The sequence below is a fragment of the Geotrypetes seraphini genome, chromosome 2 (assembly GCF_902459505.1).
Source record: "Geotrypetes seraphini chromosome 2, aGeoSer1.1, whole genome shotgun sequence".
Lineage (NCBI taxonomy): Eukaryota > Metazoa > Chordata > Amphibia > Gymnophiona > Dermophiidae > Geotrypetes > Geotrypetes seraphini.
Window position 1 is genome coordinate 291,787,456 of NC_047085.1, and position 22,185 is coordinate 291,809,640.

Here is a 22,185-nt window from a genome sequence, read left to right on the forward strand (position 1 = left end):
AGAAGGCCTGATCTATGGTAACATATACTCCAGCAGAGCTTCAGATGTAGAAAGCAGCTGGAGACCATCTTATACAATTTAAGCCCTTGTGCTGTGCCTTTCATTCATTCCATTCTTCTTAGACATTCTTATGTGATTTCAATTTTGCAGTTAAATCCCCTGCCAAAAATCAAGAGCTCTTCCTTGCCCTTGATGTCAGCACTGTCATGGAGAACAGCGAGTAGTGCATGAAGCAATGTACTTTTCTTCTTGGCTTAGAGGCCAAGTAATGTAATGTAATGTAATGTAATTTATTTCTTATATACCGCTACATCCGTTAGGTTCTAAGCGGTTTACAGAAAATATACATTAAGATTAGAAATAAGAAAGGTACTTGAAAAATTCCCTTACTGTCCCGAAGGCTCACAATCTAACTAAAGTACCTGGAGGGTCTTCATCAATTACTTTGATACAGTGAGCAATAGTCTTTTATGATAAAGTGAGGCTCTTATATCTCTTATGACACTTGGGACACAGCAAACCAGCAACATAGACCATATGTCGTTTCATAAACTCTCCTTTTGAAAAGGGTTATTTTTTTGCTGCAATATTCAGTGCCAAAAGACAGTTTGCCTTTGTAGTTTCTTCTTGAACTATGACTTGTCAAATAAAAATGTTTTGTTGATCTCTTAAGTTAGTAGCAGTTTTCTCAAATGTAACTGCTTTTTCTTAAGTTACTCCCATAATTGGGGATGCTGTGTAGTGAAAAGGTGATTCAAACAAGGGCTGGCAAACTAGACAGTTGTCTAGGGCAGCAACTTTAGGGGAAGAGGGGCAGCAAAGAGAAGCCAGGCATGGTCAAACTAAAACCATAGACTTTCCAGCTACACAAAGAATCAGGAAGAATGGGCAATTTTCAAATAGATCAAACAAAAGCACAATCCAAGTAGTCTGCAGTAAAGCACAAACCGAACAAAGAAAAAACTGCAGACCAGAGTACAAGATGCAGGTTGGGTTTATTTAAAACATATATTGCGGTTAATGTCACCAACTCATTGCTCTACTGCAGTGGTCTCAAACTCAAACTCTTTGCAGGGCCACATTTTGGGATTTGTAGGTACTTGGAGGGCCTCAGAAAAAATAGTTAATATCTTATTAAAGAAATGACAATTTTTCATGAGGTAAAACTCTTTACAGTTTATTAACCTTTCCTTTTGGCCAGGTCTTAATAATATTGTAATTTATAGCTAAAGAGACATATGATCAAGAAACTGTTTTATTTTACTTTTGTGATTATGATAAACATACCGAGGGCCTCAAAACTGTACCTGAAGGGCCGCATATGGCCCCCGGGCAGCGTGTTTGAGACCACTGCTCTACTGTGATTTTCCCACTCTCTCGGCGATTTATTTGGTGTTTTAAAGGGTCACGTCTATTTGTGTTGCAGTTTGATTTTGAGACCTTTACAGATTAGGGACCCCTGATGAAGGCGTGTTAACTGAAACACGGACCATGTTAGGTCCCCTGGTTTGTATAAAGGTGGTGACATTAACCGCAATATATATTTGTTTTAAATAAACCCAACCTGCATCTTGTACTCTGGTCTGCAATTTTTTCTTTGTTCAATTTTCAAATAGTCAATTTGCCTTGTAAATGGCATTTAGAAATGGCTCTCATTATGTTTACTATTTGAAAGCATGATAATTATTTACATTTCATATATACCGCTTCTATTTGAAGCGGTTTACATTCAGGTACTCTTAAGTATTTCTCCCTATCTGTCCCAGTGGGCTCACAATCTAACTGGGGTCCCTGGGGCAAAGGAGTGTTAAGTGACTTGCCCAGGGTCACAAAGAGCAGTATGTGCATTGAACCTAGCTGAGGCAGGGGTTCTAACCACTAAACTACATCTGTGGGCTGACTCATGAAAGTATCTTAAAATCTAATTGCAAAACTTGAAAAACTACTCACTTCTAAATCTTCTATGGCTGTTTTTGTATAACTTAAATATACCAATACATGTTAATTGTGATTCATATGTTGCTTTTTATGACTTTACATATATTAATGAAAAAGATGAAAATCTGGCATTATGCTGAGCTGCTCGTAAATAAAAGTCACTTCCACTTCAGGCACTACATCGATTTGCCAGATTTTACCGGTGAGTTTTGAGAATCTTCCTCAGAGTCTTTTGGGTGTTCTTACCTGGCTGTCTAAGCTCTTCACATTCCATTTCCTTCATTAAAGCTACTTCTGTTGGCTCAGGATTTAGCCACACCTTTTTCAGTAGTAGCTCAAAGTGAGTCATATTCAGGTATACCAGGTATTTCCGTCGTGAGAGGGCTTATAGTCTTAGGTTTGTACTTGAAGGAATGGAGGGTTAAGTAACTTGCCCAAGACCACAAGGAACAGCAGTAGGTGGGGATTCTCTGGTTGTCAGCCTACAAGTAAAATCCATTGCTTCAGGCTCTTGAGGTAGCTGAAAGCTGTTGCCCTTGCCTGCGCTTTCTCCTAAACTTCTACAAATGTCTCGGCCTTAAAGAGCTCTCAATTCTGCCCTCTCTGTTGGTTTCTAGAAAAACTAATGAGGTTTGTGCTCACCAGTAGAAAAGGAGAGAACCAAAGACTAAGGTGTCCTTTTACTAGAGTGTGTTAATGGATTTAGCGTGTGCTAATGGAGTACTGTAATATTCGTTAAGTGCTATAAACTGTACGGTATTTAGGGCTCGATTCTGTATAGGATGCCTATTTTAAGCACCGCTTTGAAATTCATGTGCAGTTTTTTTCAAAATTGGTGTGGTAACTGATCATATCAGTTTTCAGCCAATAAAAAAAAAAAAAAATTAAATTAACAATTATAAATTTGGCATGGAACTCTCAGGACACCTAGCAATGCCTAAGTCGAGGTGCCCTCAAACTCATAACAATGCATATCTAATGCAGGTGTGAATAGGGGAGGAAAATAGGTATGGTTGACTTAGGTGTCACTAGGCATCTGAGTTAGGGGCCAGTAAATTAGGCCAAGCAAAACCTGGCCTAATATACTTATCTCTAGTTTGCCTAGCGATGCCTAAGTACACCTAGGTGCTGCTAGGCGGGATTCTATACAGGATGCCTAGAGGTTGATTGACAACTGTGTCACTAGGCGCTGTTTATAGAATCTGGTTCTTAGTGTGTGTTAAATCTGTTAGTGCACCTCAGTAAAAGGGCCCCTAAATTTCCTAGGAAACCACGATAAATGATATTAAATCTTCTGTAGTGCACATGACCCACAGAGACTTCCAGGGTGTTACAGTGCACTAAATTCACTCTTAATGAAGCAGATACTGCTGTCTACGGAAGTGAATGATACGGAGAAAACTGTGACTCGGTCAAAAGAACAAATAGAATAACTGACTTATCACACAGACACAGAAAAACATGCAAACACACACATACAAGCAAGCATATTTTTTTCTTGATAATTTCTTAGGAATAGACATATTTAGCAAATATGGATGACAGATCAATTGTAATTTATTTTTTAACACTGTATCATCATAAAGAAAACTGGTATAAATGAAAAAATCTATTTCAAATATCTACATCTAAAATTTTAGGCAGTGAAAAAGCACTTTGTTGACAAGGAGTGTGGAATGATGTATGTTAATTGTCAGAAACTGCTGAATGCCTTGTTTAATTGCCACAAACATATTCACATATCAGAACGAACAATACTGCTAAATATTCCTTTGTTTCTTTTTTTTTAATATCTTTCTTTTTTTGTTAAAACATATGGGGGAAAGAAAACAATTCAACCCCTGCTTCCCCCTGGAAATTCATACATCTTTCAAAAGTCTGAAACTGAAGCAATATTTAGAACCATTGATGAAGAAACACTGTGGCATTGGTGTAATATACACAATGCACTTGATTTTTTTAAATCTGTAATGTACATCAAATACTTTACAACAAAGCATTAACAAAAGGCAAAAAACACCTTGCTGTACAGAGTAAACCCCGAATGCAACTTGAAGCCTAGATGATTCACAATGAATGAGAGTAAACAAAATATGAGAAGCTGTTCCCCATAATTATGTAAACCTTTTTGCGGTTTCTTGTGCTTAGCAATAGTCTCCTTAGTGCACTTCTACTGCCATTTGCTCCCTTCTCCTTCCTTCTTCCACATTCACTATACAACAGTCTCCTTTAGACTCTACAGGATAAAAGTAAAAATTATCCTGTACTACACACACATATATATAATATGTATATATATATTTTAAAATGCTTTCTAAGGATCCACTTTTCAAGTTTAACTTTCAGTCTTTTAGCCTTCTACAACATCTTAATCATATTTTCCATAATTGATTACCGAGGCCTTCCTATGGAACAGGCTTGAACAAATTAATAGCCTCATTTACTAACCTGCATTAATGAGGTCTATTTATTATGGAGTCGGTATTCAGCATGGTTTAAGTGGACCAGCTGCTGAATATCAGCTTTGACTGTTGTAGTTCTGCCCAGGTAGTGCCAGGGAGGTCCAGATAAGAGTTAAGAGAGAAGCCAGCAGTTATATGGGCACTGGCCATATTCAGTGCTGGTGCTTGCATAGTTAAGCAGACATACAGGACCTTTCTTTTGTCCAGGTCTCTCTTTGCCTGCTTATCTATATAGGTGCTAGCACTGACTATTAGTTGGCACCTTCATAACTTCTGGATCACTGCCTGACCCCGAATGTTCAATGCCAGTGTCTGGAACTGGCTTAGCATTGAATATGTGGGCTTAATTCTGTCTGTAGCTGTCGGTCTTAAAAACATACAACCACAGGCTGAATATCAACCAGTATGGGTCTAACTCAAATTAATGCACATTAATGTGCACTAATATATGTTAGCTCTTTAACACACGTTAGTAACTGAGGGCCTAGATTTGCAGGAAATAAAATGTCTTGTGGTATGCATGCACATGCACAGCTCCTAGATCTTTGCTTCATGATCAAGTTTCAAACCCAGGAGTCCGGAGAGGCTGGATAGTGGCTTGTTTCATAGTTAAGTTCACTGTACGGCCGAGCAGCTGAATAGAAGTCAACATAGTTGCCAGTGGATTTTAGTCCTAGGTGCATGTTGTACTCGCTTGCTGGTGGGCGATGGTGCACCTGATCCTCAAAGAATGATTCATCAAAATTCCTGGTTGAGTTCTGAAATGGTTGATATGTATCATAGTCTTTCCTACTGGGCTCTTGTGGCACTGGCTGTGTTGAAACCTGGAAGTAAAAAAATACCCATGACCTGCTGGAACTACAGGCACACTAGAAAAAGGAAAACTTGTCTTGCAACACTAGAAAGATACACTTGAGAACATAAGATGTGGTCAACAGATCCCTACGAGCAGATCCATTCCTTGTTGCTTTTTAACAGCAGTTAAATTTAAAGGAAAGGAGGAAGAGGTTAGTTTGTGTTTCTGTTACAGCAACCAGGTGACCTTTTCCATCTATACAGGGCTGAACGGTATACTAATCTACTATTTATTATCATCTAGAGGTTGGGGAATTGTAAGCAAATAATAAATAAGCACCGATATGTGTTTTAACATCTATAAATATGGACAGCAGATACTATAAACCACGTGCTTAAAAGACCTTCACCAACCTGTGGGTAGATTTAACCATCTAAGGCAGTGGTTCTTTCTAATGGAAGCACGGGTGAAGTTTAAGTTTGGTTGCTTCTGTTTTAAGGCTTTGTTTGTTTTAGCTCCCCAATATATAATTGAGCATTTCTCTTTTGCAACCAACAGACATAAGAGAAACTCAAATCTGAATTTTGTTTTTCCGCCTGTTAGAGGATGTAAACTTAAAAAACATCATCTAAATCTTTTTTCATATCAAGCAGCGTTATGGGGTAAGGATTTAGAACAATTGCTTTTGCTTACTGACAGGGGGAATTTAGGAGACATCTGTTATCAAAGTATTTAGGCAGCTAATTCGTAAAAATTTTATTATGCACTATTTTGATCATTTTAGTGTCTCAAATTATTGGCTTTTAACTTTTTTAGTTCTATTCAACTTCTTTTATTGGTTTTTAAAAAACTATTTTAAACCGCATAGAACTTTACGGCCTTGCGGTATGTAAACTGATTATTATTAATTAATGTAATAACTAATTGTATTTTCATCTATGTTTGGAGAGAAGAAGAAAGAACTGTAAATAGTTACTATTTGATCAGTGAAGATAGTGTACTGTGCCTAAATCATTTACAGGACAGTAAAGTTTGGCTCAGAAAGAAAAGATTGTGTGTGGAGAATATTTCTGACTCAAAGGGCTCCTTTTACAAAGGTGCGCTAGGGCCTTAACGCGCGGAATAGCACGCGCGAAATTGCCATGCATGCTAGCCGCTACTGCCTCCTTTTAAGCAGGCAGTAATATTTTTGCTAGCGAGCACTACAGCGTGCGCTAATACGGTGCATGTGCTAAAAATGCTAGCGCACCTTTGTAAAAGGAGCCCAAAGTCTGGTGCTACTTGCTATGGCCTCCTATGTCCTGTCCCTGATCTCAAACCAATAAATTTGATGTGTATCCCTTCCATCCAGCTTTGCACACCGGTCAACCACCTAGGTGTGCAAATAAGGGGGTTACACAAATATATCTTTGAAGCTGCTAAATAGCTTCCCAACTGTTTGCTCACTCGGTTTTGGCAGTACCAAGAAAATCAGCCACTCTGCCTCATGAGATCAGCCTGCAGTGCTGCATCTTAAGTTCTATGAATTTGGGCATCCAAGTACTATGATGTTCTGCATTCATATGCTATATATACAGTAGTAGACGTCTTCCCTATCAATAGTCAACCTAAATAATTATCAATCTTATGTTTTCACAGAACTTATGAGGGATCAAAGTTAGTATATTACAGAGGCTAACAGTAAACTAGTCATTACAAGAATGTTACAAATGATAATGTGTGCATTAGTCTACCTTTATAAAATTTCTTATTTAAAAGCTGAGAGCTCCACATTTCTCTGTGCTTTGTTTATCAAAGGAAGTGTTACCATCTTTCCAGTATGCACCAGTGAGATGGTAGACTTCAAAACAGCTGGCCTCATAAGAATACATATAAAACCAACTGTTTGGTTTTGGGTTACAGAAAAGGAAGAAGGAAATTATCTGGGAATCAGAAAAATAGTGTAAAATAGTTTTCAGCTAAATTGTTAGATCTTAGGCGTTCTTGTAGGAAACTTGAGAGAAAATGGAAAAAACAGCCTAATGATGAGTCTAAAAATGAATGGAGAAGCGATTTCTATATATAAAAAGAAACTGATTGAAGTAAGAAAAAATTATTATTCTAATCTTGTTGGATTAGATGTTAGAGATACTAGTAGCTTTTCAAAATGGTTAGTTCTCTGGTCAATACAGATAAAAAGGTTAATGTCCCATCTGAAAACCCACCATCAGCATATCAGCTAGCAGAATATTTTAAAGAGAAAGTTAGGGGAATTAAATCTCAATTTTTAACAAAAACAAAGGAATGGGGATTATGGTTAGAAATATAAATTCTATTATGGTAGACTTAAATTGGTCTGATTTTGACATAGTGGACTGGAATGAATTTTTTAAAGTCTATAACAGATATGCAAAATCATTCTGTTATCTTAACTTATATTTTGAAGACGGACCCATTATTCTTCAAGAATGTTGTATACGATTGGATAAATAAGATGCTATCAAAAGGTTTTTTTCCTATTGATTTGAAAGAAATAGTGTTTACACCGATATTAAAAGATGCAAAAGGAAGATTAGATCAAGTTTCAAATTATAGACCAGTTGCATCAATACCTTTTTTGGTAAAGGTTATGGAAGGACTGGTCAATACTTAACTGAATTCATTTTTGGACAAGTTTGATATTTGCATTCATCACTATCTGGTTTTTGTAAGGGCTACAGTACAGAGATGGTTTTAGGATCTATGTTGGATATTTTAAGATCTCAAGTTTCAAAAGGTAATAGAGTCCTAATTTTACAATTTGACCTTTCAAGTGCATTTGATTTAGTTGATCATGTGTTATTAAGATTGATGGATTATATTGGAATTATTTGAAATGTGGCTAAATGGTTTCAGGGTTTTTTGAAAATATCTCACAAAGTTAAAATTCTATCAGATAACTGGCAGCCTACATATGGGGTACCGCAAGGTTCTTCCTTATCCTCCTCTTTTTAATGTATTTTTATATTTGTTGAGTTATGAGCTCGAGAAGTTTAATTATACTACATTTTTCTTTGCAGTTGATATCACAGTTTTGATACTATTTTCAGATAATTTAGAGCATGTGAAATTTAAAGCAAATCATTGCATACATTTAATTGAGCAATTGATGATTGATTTTTGGTTGAAATTAAATAGTGAAAAAACACAATTATTAATGCTAAACCATCCTAATTTAGGATCTTATGAAAGTTCATTGAAGATCGATAATGTAGACTGTACAGTGGATTAGGATCTTGGGGGTGCACTTTGATATTATTTTGTCATTGGCTCCACGTCACTAAGTTGGTAAAAAAAACTTGTTTGGGTTATTCTGGAAATTGAGAAGAATTAGGAATTATTTTGATCATTATCAATTTCATCTATTAGCTCAGTCTTTGTTTTTATCACTAATAGATTATTGCAATATCACTTTTTTGGATTGTCCTAAAATAATACTGCACAAATTGCAAATGTTACTAAATACAGTTGGCTGATACTTGGATTGAAAAAAGTGACAGAATTATACCATGTATGTTAAGGCTGCACTGATTCCCTGTTAAAACTAGAATTCAGTTCAAGTCTTTCTATATGGTATTTAAAATACATCAAGGGGAAGTACCATCTTATATGCCCCCATTATTGTGTTATTCAGATACTACATTATATGGTCTAAGACAATACTTGCCCTTTCAATTTCCGGAGGTAAGAGAGTTAAAATATACCAAAATGTTCACTACCACTCTAGCCTATTAAGCTGCCAAACTCTGGAGAACTTTGCCAGATCAGATTAGTTCAATGAGAGATTATAAAAGTTTTAGAAAGGCCTTGAAAACTTATTTGTTTAAGGAATATAGAAACATGATAGCAGATAAAGGCCAAATGGCCCATCTAGTCTGCCCATCTGCAGTAACCATTATCTCTTTCTCCCTCTGAGAGATCCCATGTAATTTTCTTAATCTTTTTATTGTACTGAATATTGTCTTGGCTGAGTGGCAAATTATGTCCCCATTACGGCTGTCTCATGTGTTGAGTATCAAGTTACCTAGTTAAGTTAAAGACAATAGTATTATATTTGACACCTGGAAAACCTTGAAATTTATTAACAATTTAAAAGAAATGCCAGTAGATAATTCCACGTGTCAATCCTTATGGCTAAACTCCAAGATTCAAATTGGTGAGTCTAAGATTGCCTGGAAGCAGGCAGGCATACATACACTAGATGATGTTATATTAAATGGGAAAATGCTTGATTTTTCACAACTGCAACAATCTTTTGGTATTTCAAAGTCTCAAATTTATAAGTGGTTTCAGCTGAAGCAAGCTATTCAGAAGGGGTTCTCTGAATGGCGAAATTTTAAAAATTATTATAGCGTGAAGGTTCTGTGCTTCCAGAAAGATTTGCTAGGACATCAGGCCGCTCGGTGGTATAAATTAATATCTGAATTCTTGAATAAAAAGCTAAAAACTTATCTTAGAGACATTTGGAGCATTGAGATAAAGCAGCATATTTCTGTATCTCAATGGCCACGAATTTGTACTTGGAGGATGAGATGTACAGCATCAGCATCTATGAGATAAACATGTTTTTTTTTGTTTTTGTTACATACAAGTTTCTGGACCCCTGTTCGTTTACAAAAATTAGACAGTTCTAAATCTAATAGATGCTAGCACTGTCATCTTGATATAGGGACACTGGATCATCTGCTGTTCTATTGTCCTTTGATACTTAACTTTTGGAAGTCAATATGGGGACAGATTAATACCATACTGGAGGCATCAATTCCATTGACGTATGTGGAACGTTATTGAATATTAAGCTCCCCATTGACTGCTATAAATGCCGGCTTTTCCTAATTATGACCGAGATAGCCATGCAAATGATTACTCGCAATTGGAACAATTGGGATCACCTTAGTTTTCCTTTCTGGTAGGCGAGCTTATGCTTAATTTATAAGTATAAGAAAATGAATGCTGACTTGCTGGAGCATAATAAGATATTCAAATTGGTTTGGGGTCCATTGACATCTTTAGTAGATTTGTTATAGTTGCCCTTATCTTCCATTGTATTGCACCCACACATATGGAGGGTGGGAGCAGGAGGGGGGTATATCTTTTGTTTTGGTATTATTCCTGATGGTAATGATGGATGGGAGAGGGAATTTTTATCTTTTGTATAGATTCTGATTGTTTAGAAGTGCTTATTTGATTATTATTATTTGTATGTAAATTATATTGCATTTTCTGTTGGCATTAAAAACTAAAAGTTAAAAAAAGAAAAGAATATTGTCTTTGCTAACCGCTTTGAACTTCTTTTGAGGTATTTGCAGTATACAAATAAAAATTGTATTGTATTGTATTTCAAACCTTTGTATAGATCTGCATTTGTTAGTATGCATGTGATCCATAAGCGCACTCATCTGGTACAGTCTGGAAGCTGTCTGTATGAGACAAGCGAAACCACTTGCAAAACGACCACAAACCACCCACAAGCCAGTTAGTTTTGGTTTAGCTATAAGCTAAATAGTGACAAATGACAAAGGAAAAACAAGACCTAGAAAGATCTATAAGGAGAAGATTTTCCTACAGTGTAGTTAAAGTTGGTACAAAGGGACGTGGTAACCGGGGTTCCAACTGTTAGAAAGAAGTGAGGAGAAGAACAGTTCAGTGCTATGAGAGGAATCTGCTACCTACCTGCATTCCTTCATCACACCTAAGAGGATTCGCTACTGAAGTGGAAGGGACCTGCCTTCCAGCCATTAAAGGCAGGATGTACAAAGCTACAACACCACAGTAAAAAATATTGTGGTGGGAAAGATTTTTTTTTACTGCTGATGCTCAGTACAAAAGCATGCAAATTACCGTGTTTCCCCGAAAATAAGACAGTCATATTAATTTTGGGCCCAAAAATGGCACTAGGTCTTATTTTCAGGTAGGTCTTATTTTTTTTCATGTACAATGATTGTCTCTCCCTTCCTCTCTTCTACCCCCAATTCTTCCTATTTCCTTTCTCTCTCCTACATGGAGCCCTGCTCTGCCCCCCCCCCGATCCAGCTGGAGGACACACACTGAAAAGGCCCAGCGCCTGCACCTTCCACCAACTTGCCAGCCAGATCGGGACCAGCGTGGGAGCCCTGCTCCGCCCCCCCGATCCAGCCGGAGGACACACACTAAAAGGCCCAGCGCCTGCACCTTCCACCAACTTGCCAGCCAGATCGGGACCAGCGTGGGAGCCCTGCTCCGCCCCCCCCTCCGATCCAGCCGGAGGACACACACTGAAAAGGCCCAGCGCCTGCACCTTCAACCAACTTGCCAGCCAGATCGGGACCAGCGTGGGAGCCCTGCTCCGCCACCCCCCCCTCGATCCAGCCGGAGGACACACACTGAAAAGGCCCAGCGCCTGCACCTTCCACCAACTTACCAGCCAGATCGGGACCAGCGTGGGAGCCCTGCTCCACCCCCCCCGATCCAGCTGGAGGACACACACTGAAAAGGCCCAGCGTGGGAGCCCTGCTCCACCCCCCCCCGATCCAGCCGGAGGACACACACTGAAAAGGCCCAGCGCCAACGGCGTGCTGCCGTTCGGTGCGCCAACGAAGGCGCACGACAAAGGCGCCTGCGCCTTTGTGAGCGCCTTCGTGGAGCGCCTGCACGAAACGCCTGCGCCCCAAAGACCAGACCACCTGAACGCCTGTCGACCTCCAAGTCAGGTAATATCTTCATATCACAGCTTCTCACCGATACTCGGTTACTGCATCTTGTATTCAACTGCCTAGTCTTAACTTGGTTAGTCATTACCTTACTGTTTACCTGTCTCTACAGCAAATAATTTTCTGACTCAGTACCTTCTCTCTCAGTACTACCACTTTTACGCTACTCTGTTAAATCAGTGCATTAACATGATACCCCCTCATCACAGCATGTGGTTACTACTTATTATCTTACACTTGCTTAGCTCTAGATGCAAGGCAACCTCACCACCCTAACTCCCCCCTCCTCCCACCCCATTCTTTATTCGCACCTTCAAGCCCAACCCCCCCCCCCACCCTTATCAAGGCTTCCTTCGACATCCAAGAGATCCCAATCCTAACTACTTTCCGCAGACCTGCCAGACCCTATACCAAAAAAACCAGAGTACTAAAAAACATAGCTCCCACCCTTCCCTCCCCCTTCACCCCCCTAAGCTATACCAGCCTCAGAGGTTCCTACCTGAACATAAGATCTATGAGGAACAAATCCCAATTAATCCACGATTGGCTCACCGACACCAACCCTGATTTCGTCTTACTAACAGAGACTTGGCTGCTCTCAGATGAAGACATTGTCATCCAAGAATGCCTCCCCCCTAACTTCAAAATTCTCTCCTTAGCAAGAGAAAGAGGCAGGGGTGGGGGTCTGGCTGTAATCCTCAAAGACAACTTAAATGGCTCCATACTCAGCTCTAAATCCTACCCAACCTTGGAAATCCTCTCTCTAAAGCTTCAATCAGAACTGCTAATCGACTCCCTTACTATCATTCTGACATATATTCCACCCAAAAAATGGTCAGCAGCCAAAGAAGAATTTCAGGAATTCCTTCTATCCAATTCACTTTCGGGCCCTTACAACCTCTTATGCGGCGACCTTAACCAACATTTAGAGAATCCAGATCTACCTGAACCCACCGAATGCTGGTCCTTTCTAACATCCCTAAGCTTCCCTCACGCCCCCCCAATATCAACCCACACAAAAGGCCATCAACTTTACATTGTATCACTGAACAATTCACACTCAACAAACCCTACGATCCGACTAATATCAGAAACCTGGTCAGACTCACTTTGATCCTACCACAAAATATGCAACTTCGAGTTAGAATGGCAACAGACATCATCAACGAGGAACGCGAAACACAAACCCACTCTATTTAAAACAAGCAAAGGCAAACTCAACCCCGTAGAATTCTGGTCTCACTATGACATTATCCACAACCACGACGAGGATCCCAACCTCTTCATGAACTCCTGGATCTCCACCAGCATCCAAATCCTTAACGAAATGGCCCCACTGAAAAAAAGAAGGTTCAGACCTAGAAACCAATCGGGATGGTTTGACTCAGAGCTCCTTGGGATAAAGAGAGAATTAAGAAGACTAGAAAGGAAGTGGACAAAGTTAGGAACACCAGAATAACAGAGACACCTGGCGCCAAATGCTAGCTATCTACAAAAACACCATCTCAAAAAAGAAAAAAACCTTCTACGCCAACATTATAGGCAACACCTCCTTAAACAGTAGCAAACTATTCAAACTTGTCAACGACCTGTTCGACACCCACCCCTACACAAACCCAGTAGAAGATTCCACGATCACAGCACACGACCTGGCCGATTTCTTCAACTCAAAAATATCTAAATCAAGACTTGCCCTCCCAAACTCACATGACTCCCACTGGAACTACACCATCCTACACAGAATCTAGCTCTCTGTAATGTAAAGTTATGCTATGTAAAATAATGTAATGTAAAGTTATGTAAGTACTGTAAGGTAATGTAAAGTAATGGAATGTAAAACTACGCAAAGTTATGTAAAGTAAGGTATGCAAAGTTTGTAAAGTAATGTAAAGTATTGTATTGTCATCTCCTGGAAATGACCAGCCATCTTCTAATGTAATCTGCTTAGAACCGCAAGGTACAAGCGGAATAGAAATCACTAATGTAATGTAATGTAATGTAATGTAATCCTACAGGATCCTGACTCCTCTTCTAAAGCCGACATGAGCTGGTCCAACTTCAAGGAAACAGACTGGCTAACGTTCATCAAGTTCTACAATAAATATACAAAATCTTATTGCAAATTAGACCCCTGCCTCCCTAACGTGATGAAAGCTGCCCCCATCTACTTCAAAACCAATCTGCTAATCTGGATCAATCTACAATTATCCGTTGGGAAATTTCCGGAAGACCTAGGACAAATTATTATTATCCCCATAAAAAAGAACAAAAAAGAAGCAACCAACATCATCTCCAACTATAGACCCGTCGCAAATATCCCTCTGGCTGCCAAATTAATGGAAGGCCTGGTAAATGCAGATCTAAACAACTACTTAGATAAATTCAACTTACTGCACACCAACCAATCTGGTTTCAGACCCGGCTTCAGCACAGAAACTATAATGGCCTCCCTTCTAAACTTCCTACACTCCCTTCTCAGTCAAGGCTTCAACGCTTTGATCCTCCAACTGGATCTAAGCAGCGCCTTTGACCTAGTCGACCACTCAATCATGCTGAACTGTTTGGAGTCAATTGGCATCTCTGGAAACACCCTTACCTGGTCAGGGGATTTCTCGAACTTACCAAGTACTCAAAGATGATAATCTCTCCTTCAACTGGAACAACAACTGCGGACTCCCCCAAGGCTCCCCGCTCTCACCGACCCTCTTCAATATCTACCTCATCTCATTGAGTCACCTATTACAGAGCTTAAATCTCACTTTCCACATTTACGCTGATGATATCACTATCGTACTGCCACTATCCGATATTTCGCCGAATTTCATCATTCTCCTATCCAACATCCTAAACCAAATAGAACTCTGGATGAAGTCCTACAAACTTAAACTGAACACAGAAAACACCAAATTTTTCCTAGCCTCTCCCAACGAGCAGATAAAGGACAACAAGATTCACGTGAATGGTAAAGATTACGAAATTGATCAATCTATTAAAATACTCGGGGTTACCCTTGACAGATACCTAACAATAGAAAAACACACTGATCTAATGTTCAAAAAATGTATCTCTGCCCTTTGGAAACTTCGCACCATCAAAAAATTATTTGACGAATCATCCTTTCGTCTACTAGTACAAGCCTCCATCCTGAGTACTCTGGACTACTGCAACATCATATTTCTGGGAGCATACAAAAAGTCCCTCCACAAGCTAAGATTAATCCAAAACACTGCCGTCCGTCTCATCTTCGGACTCAAGAAATGGGAACATATCTCGCCATATCTCCAAATACTCCACTGGTTACCAGTTGAATCCAGAATACTTTTCAAATTCGCCTGCATCAGCTTCAAAGCGATCTTCAGGATGCTACCAACTTACCTAGCTTCCCAATTCCTCACCTACCGTCCAATAAAGACCTCCCGCAGAACAAACCTTTTTACTTATCCATCCCTGAAATCATGTCACTACAAGAAGTACCTAAACAGAATGCTTTCTTTCCAGGCTGCCCAACTGAACACATGGCTAGCAAAACCAATACTCGAAGCCACATCATACGCGGACTTCAGAAAATCCCTGAAGACCCGCCTCTTCAACATCACCTAAACTCTCCCCCTACCAGTTATAACCCTCCTCGAAAGTCCTTCCCCTTCCTTCTCCCTCCCCCAATGCTTAATGCTGTACACCTCTCTTACGCACTTTATACTTATCCAGCTGTAAACAGCATTGATCTCTAGTAACTGTTCATACTGCACCAGCCTATAACTTACTATAACACCCTGTATCCTATCGTAAACATCCTGTAACTGTTCTCTTGTAAATATCTTGTACCTTTTGTAAATACCCCAGTACTTGCTCACTTTGTTTTATCCTGTATCTTTGTAAACATCCTGTAACTGTTCTCTTGTTATTATTTTTTACCTTATTGTAAACACCCATTACCTTGTATCTTATTGTAAACATCCTGTAACTGCTTTCTTGTTATTACCTATTGTAATCACCCAGTACCTGCTCACTTTGTATTATCCTGTATCCTACTGGTAACACTGTACTCTCTCTAGACACGACTTTCACTGTAAACCGCTTTGAACTTAGGGTATAGCGGTATATAAGAAATAAAATTATTATTATTATTATTATCTCCCCTCCCCTCTCACCCATCTCCTTGTGCAGTATCTTTCTATCCCTCCCTCCCATCCCCTTGTGCAGCAGAACCCTTGAAGCTTCTATCCCTCCATTCCTCCCATCCCCATGTGCAGCATCTTTCTATCACTCCCATCCCCCCTGTCGCTGCTTCGCACCCCCCTGCTGACCCTTTTATCTCTCCCTCCCATCCGAACCCTGACTGCGAGCCGAAATACCTGGAAACAAACGGCAGTCTCGACAGCTAGGCTCCCCCTCTAATTCCCTATATGAACACTATGTTCTGACTCCCCTTTTGTCCTGTGTGTCTGTCATAATTAGATTATAAGCTCTTCTGAGCAGGGACAATCTCTTGCTTGTACATTATGTAGCATTGTGTGTCTGGTAGCGCTACAGAAATAATAAATTGTTGTTGGCATAGGCAGCAAAATGTCATTTTGTTTGGGGGGCCCAAAGGCTCCATACTAGACAGCAGAATGGCACCTCTCACCAGCTCACAACTCCCCTATCCATCCCCTCCTGATGCTGTACTTTTTAAATCTTCAGGCAGCCACCGTGCAGCATCAATGAGCAGGCCTGCTCCCAGAAGGAGAATGAAGGGCTCCGAGACAGGCCTACTACATTGACGCTGAGTGGCGGCTGCCAAAAGATTTAAAAGTACAGCACCGGGAGGGGTTGGGTGGGCGGGAACTGATCAGTAACAACCAATTTTTGGGGAGGACCAGGAACCAGGAAACTAAATAAGAAAGAAGGTATACCACTTGAAAATATTTGATGAGAGATAATATTGTATTTGAAAGGAATGCGATAGGAGACAGGGAGGATATGCTCAGTTTTTAACAGTGATGTAACATGGTCGAACTTGGAAGGACGATAAAGTAATCTAACTGCAGTGTTCTGAACTAATTGTAGTCATTGCAAATGATATTTCAGAAGACCAATAAGAATGGACTTGCAGTAATCAAGCTTGGATAACACTAGGGAATGTATAAGAAGATGGAGTGAACTTTGTTGAAGAAATGAGCAAATGGATCGAATGTGACAACATAAAAGGAAGAAGATACCACCTTAGAGATATGAGAATGGAAGTGTAATGTATTAACTATTTCAACACCTAAGATTTTGGTTGTTGATGAGAATTTTAAGGAGACTCCATTCATAGTGAAGTTTAAGGTGTTTTCTGGTGCATTTCTTAAAGAAAAGAGCAACACTGCGTTTTTTGAGAATTAACTTTAAGTTTATTTAGTGTGAGCTAATCTGCAATAGTGTCCAATTTTGCAGAGATGAATGAATAAGGTGATTGCGATTGAGTCTTGAGTGGAAAGATGAGCTGGATATCTGCATAAACGAAGAATGTAAATCCTAAGGACTGTAGAATTAGAGTTAGAGGTGCGAGAAAAATATTGAAAAGTATTAGGCCTAAAATAGAACCCTGTGGTATACCTGATTGCATTCGATAGGAAATAGAGAAGGTATTAGAATGATTGACAGAAAATGTTCGAATGGTCAAATATGATTTAAACCATTGGAGAGCTGAACTATTGACCTTTATTTCTTCCAAGTGATGAAGCAGTATGTTGTGATCCACCAAATCGAAGGCTGCAGACATGTCCAAAGAAAATAGAACAACGTCATGATTGCTGTCCAGTATCTGTCTAATATAGTTTTGTAAACCCAGGAGAGTATGTTCTGTAGAGTGATTTGGGCGAAAGCCAGTCTGGCGAGGGTGTAGTACATTTGTTTTTATAAGAAAATCTGGTAGTTGAGTTGCAACTAAGAAACAAACGGTAGGTTAGAGGTAAGCCTGTAATTGATCACGATATTAGGATCAGAGCTAAGGCTTTTCAAAAGAGGAGTAAACTACTGCTTTTTTATCCATTTTAAAGGAAAATCAACGGTGGATAGGCTGTTATTGACAATAATGGCTCAAGAAGTGGATCAATGAAACGTGATAAGAGTAAAGCAGGAATAGGATCAGTTGGAGATGTATGTTTCAAATGTGTGATTATTTTCTTCAAAGAGGTACAAGTTTGAAGATTAAAAGAAGTAAGCGATGCAACTGGTACCACAGACAATGAAGATGAGGAGTAGCAAAGTGATGAATTAGCGACACACGAGAGAATGTCATTTTGAGAGGAGACAAGTCGCTAGATTGTCACTTAGAGAGCAAGTAACAGATGAAGAAATAGGCACCAAGATGTCTTGTAAGCTAATAATTTTGTCATGAAATCCTGGTGCAAATTCTTCTGCAGTGAGAGTGGTCGTCGAAACAGAAGGGGACGGATTAGAAAGTGAATATAATAACCAATAAAGATAGGATGAATTTAGATCGCGTTTGAGAATGGTGGATACATAAGTGCGTTTAGCATTAAGCAGCATGTGAGAATACTTTAGTGAAATTTTATTAAATTTCAAGAAGTGGTGAATGAAGGATTTCACCGCCAAGAGCGTTCAGTGTTGTGCAATTGGGGATGCAGAAGGATAAGGCCAGAGTGATACCAAGGCTGTGAATTGCTTTGCTTTGAAGAAACTGTATGTAAAAGGGCAGAGTCATCATTCCAAATGTGAATCTGGTCAGATAATGAGCATGATGTATAATTATCTGGAAAAGCATCACAGTGCTTAAAGAAAGATTCGGAAGTAAGGGTCTTCAGTTTCCTGACTTGTTTTACTGAGGAAGTAGAGACAGAGGGAGATTCAGGATTGACAATGGTACATAAGAATTGCAGGAGTGCATGTTCCGACCAAGGAATTGGAAGAACAACTGGGATTGAAAAATCAGAAACAGATGATTGGAAAGTTAAAGCAATGTCTAGGAGATGACGAGCAGAATGAGAAAAATAGAAAAAGCCTTTGTTAAGGCATCAAATGAGTCATAACAATATATATTTAAATCTCTCAGAACAAGAAGAGGTGAGGATGAAGTAAGATAAAAACTAATAAAGTCCTGTAAAATCATCAAAGAAGAACCAGTGACTAGTGGTGCATTATAAATGAGAAGTAGTACCATTGGAGAAATTATTTTTAAAGTTAAATGTTCGAAAGCAGATGAATAAGAGGAGCTATGGTCCTGTAGCGAGGCAGTGATCCTGGAAGAGATCAGAACTGCTAGGCCTCCACCCCTGCAATGTTTACGGTGACAACAAAAGAATGAATAACCGGAGGAGCATGATTGTTGTAAAAGAGCCTTGTCACCCAGAGATAACCAGGGGCTAGATTCACTAACCTCACGGATCTGATCCAATCCATGGGTGATCTGATCCGATCCGTGGCCGGGCGACTGATTCACAACGCGTCCTCATGCAAATGGATGCGATTGGAGGCAAGCCCCACACCGACCCAAGAGTGATACTGGATGGCGATTCTGATGCATGCGCAGACCATCTTTGCATGTAGAAGGAAGAGCTGGAAACTTTCTAGTGTTAACACAAAATTGGATCGTAAAGTGCATTTCCAACTCCTGAATCTATTTGAATCTTACTTTGCCACGGAGCCAGAAATATTTTTTTTTCTGGATCAATGAATTTGATGCACTTTTATGAATTCCAAGTGGAAACTTCTTTTTGTATTTCATTTACTTTCATTTTTGCTGCTTACACCATGGGGAACATGACTCCTGTTTTCTTTTTGAACCTGCAGTTAAGAAGGGCATCGTATGAGAATTGGGCTTTCAATTTAAGAAGGTCATTTGTTTTCTTTTGCAGTAAATATCATTTTGCCATTTGAAGAGCAATTTACAATAAAATGAAATAATTTTTTTGTGAGCCCGTGGTTTTAACCCACGGGTATAAAGCGGGGCTGCACTGCAGCGTGTTCTGGAACAGAACAGAACACGCTGTAGTACTCCATGCTTTAAACCCATGGGTTAAAACCAAGGGCTTGCACTGCGGGGAAGGGCGGCAGAGAGCAGGAGTCGGGGCGGTAAGAGCAGGAGAGTTGGGGCGGCAAGAGCAAGGCAGTTTTTACTTTATCAGGGCTGCAGGACAGTCGGCAAGGACTTGAGCGACTGGTTCTCAGCAGTCACTTCTTTTTGGATCAGCCAGCCCAATCAGTGTTCCTTCTTGAGTTTAGTGAATTGCTGCCTTCTGCTTTGCATACCATTTTCCCTCATTTGCATGCGCGGATCGGATCGGGAGTAAGGTTAATGAATTGTGTCGGGGTTGCAAAGTGGTCGCAAACTGGTCGGGACACGATTGGTGGGCTTCATGAATCTAGCTCCAGGTCTCTAAAAGAGCAAGAATGTTATGGTGTTCTTTTTCAGAAATGAGTAAACCAAATGAGTCTTGGGTCAGAGAGAATGAATGTTAAGACTAGCTAACTTCAATTGCATTGAACCAGGAAGATTAAATGGAGATTTGAGTTCATTTTGAGACATTGGTGGAATTGAGATAAAGGACTTTACTTGTGGAACGAAGTTGGTATGCGACCCCATAATACTGGGTTGTGAAACTGAGTTGACAGAGAATTTCGGTCAGCAGAAGTACGTAACAAGTTATCCAGGTTTAGAAAATTAATCAATAGAGGTAAGAGAAGAAGATATAAAAGAAGACTTTGAAAATGCACGAAGGAGTGCACTAAGGAGCACGTCATGCTTCTCATTTGTGCTCCTTCGTCATGCGAGATGTTGTGCGCCAGTGGCTCGTACCACTGAAGAGACAAGGTCTTAAAGTAGTCACTAGTGGGCAGAGCTTGAGAGACTTAAGAACATAAGAACATAAGAACTGCCATCTCCGGATCAGACCCATGGTCCATCGAGTCCGGCGATCCGCACACGCGGAGGCCCAGTCAGGTATGCACCTGATGTAGTTTTAGTCACCCATATCCCTCTATGCCTCTCGTAAGGAGATGTGCATCTAATTTGCCTTTGAATCCTAGCACAGTGGATTCCTTAATAACCTCCTTTGGGAGAGCATTCCAGGCGTCTACCACTCGCTGCGTAAAGCAGAACTTCCTGACATTTGTCCTGGACTTGTCCCCCCTTAGCTTCAAACCATGTCCTCTTGTCCGTGTCGCGTTGGACAATGTAAATAATTTATTTTCCTGCTCTATTTTATCGATGCCTTTCAGCATTTTGAACGTCTCGATCATGTCCCCTCGCAGCCTCCTCTTCTCAAGGGAGAACAGTCCCAGTTTCTTGAGTCGTTCCTCATATTCCAAGTTCTCCATACCTCTTATTAGCTTCGTTGCTCGTCTCTGCACCCTCTCCAGCAGTTTTATATCCTTCTTTAGGTTGGGAGACCAATGTTGGACACAGTATTCCAAGTGTGGTCTGACCATTGCTCTATAAAGTGGCATTATGACTTACTCCGATCTACTCGTGATTCCTTTCTTTATCATGCCTAACATTCTGTTTGCTTTCTTTGCCGCTGCCGCGCATTGTGCCGACGGCTTCAGGGTCCTATCTATCAGTACACCCTGGTCCTTTTCTTGTTCGCTCTTACCCAGAGTTGCGCCTGACATTCTTTACTCGTGTTCCTTATTCTTACTACCTAAATGCATTACTTTGCATTTCTCCACATTGAACTTCATCTGCCATTGCTCTGCCCATTTCTCTAACTGATACAAGTCGCTCTGGAGTTCCTCGCTATCCTCCTGCGATCTGATTGCCCGGCATAGCTTTGTGTCGTCTGCAAACTTAATGATCTCACTGGATATTCCGTCTTCCAGGTCATTGATATAAATATTAAATAGGATCGGCCCAAGTACCAAGCCCTGGGGCACACCACTAGTCACTTTCTCCCAGTCTGAGAACTTCCCATTTATGCCCACTCTCTGCTTTCTGTTTTCCAGCCATTTGCCTATCCACCTTTGTATATCTCCCTCTATTCCATGGCTTTGTAGTTTCCTGAGAAGTCTTTCATGTGGAACTTTGTCGAAAGCTTTCTGGAAGTCCAAATATATTATGTCCACCGGCATTCCACTATCAATTTGCTTGTTCACGGTCTCAAAAAATTGAAGTAAATTCGTTAAACATGATTTCCCTTTCCTGAACCCATGTTGACTGGGTTTCATCAAGTTGTGTGTATCTAGGTGCCGGACTATGCTATCCTTGATCAGTGCTTCAACCATCTTTCCAGGGACAGACGTAAGGCTCACAGGTCTGTAGTTGCCCGGTTTCCCTCTCGATCCTTTTTTGAAAATTGGC

The 22,185-nt window shown here is 40.1% G+C and overlaps 1 protein-coding gene across 6 annotated transcripts in view; it reads right to left on the reverse strand.

Moving 5' to 3' along the window:
* Nucleotides 1-3,473: 3,473 nt before the first annotated feature.
* CTNND2 (catenin delta 2) overlaps nt 3,474-22,185 on the reverse strand; it is a 1,866,736-nt gene continuing 1,848,024 nt past the window's right edge. For 4 of the 6 annotated variants that reach the window (XM_033929833.1, XM_033929834.1, XM_033929836.1 and 1 more), the window contains one exon: nt 4,964-5,224. In XM_033929833.1, the coding sequence (XP_033785724.1) occupies nt 4,964-5,224 (261 nt within the window). Of the gene's footprint in view, nt 5,225-22,185 lie in introns of all 6 variants that reach the window. The other 2 variants (XM_033929835.1, XM_033929832.1) reach the window with 1 other exon arrangement.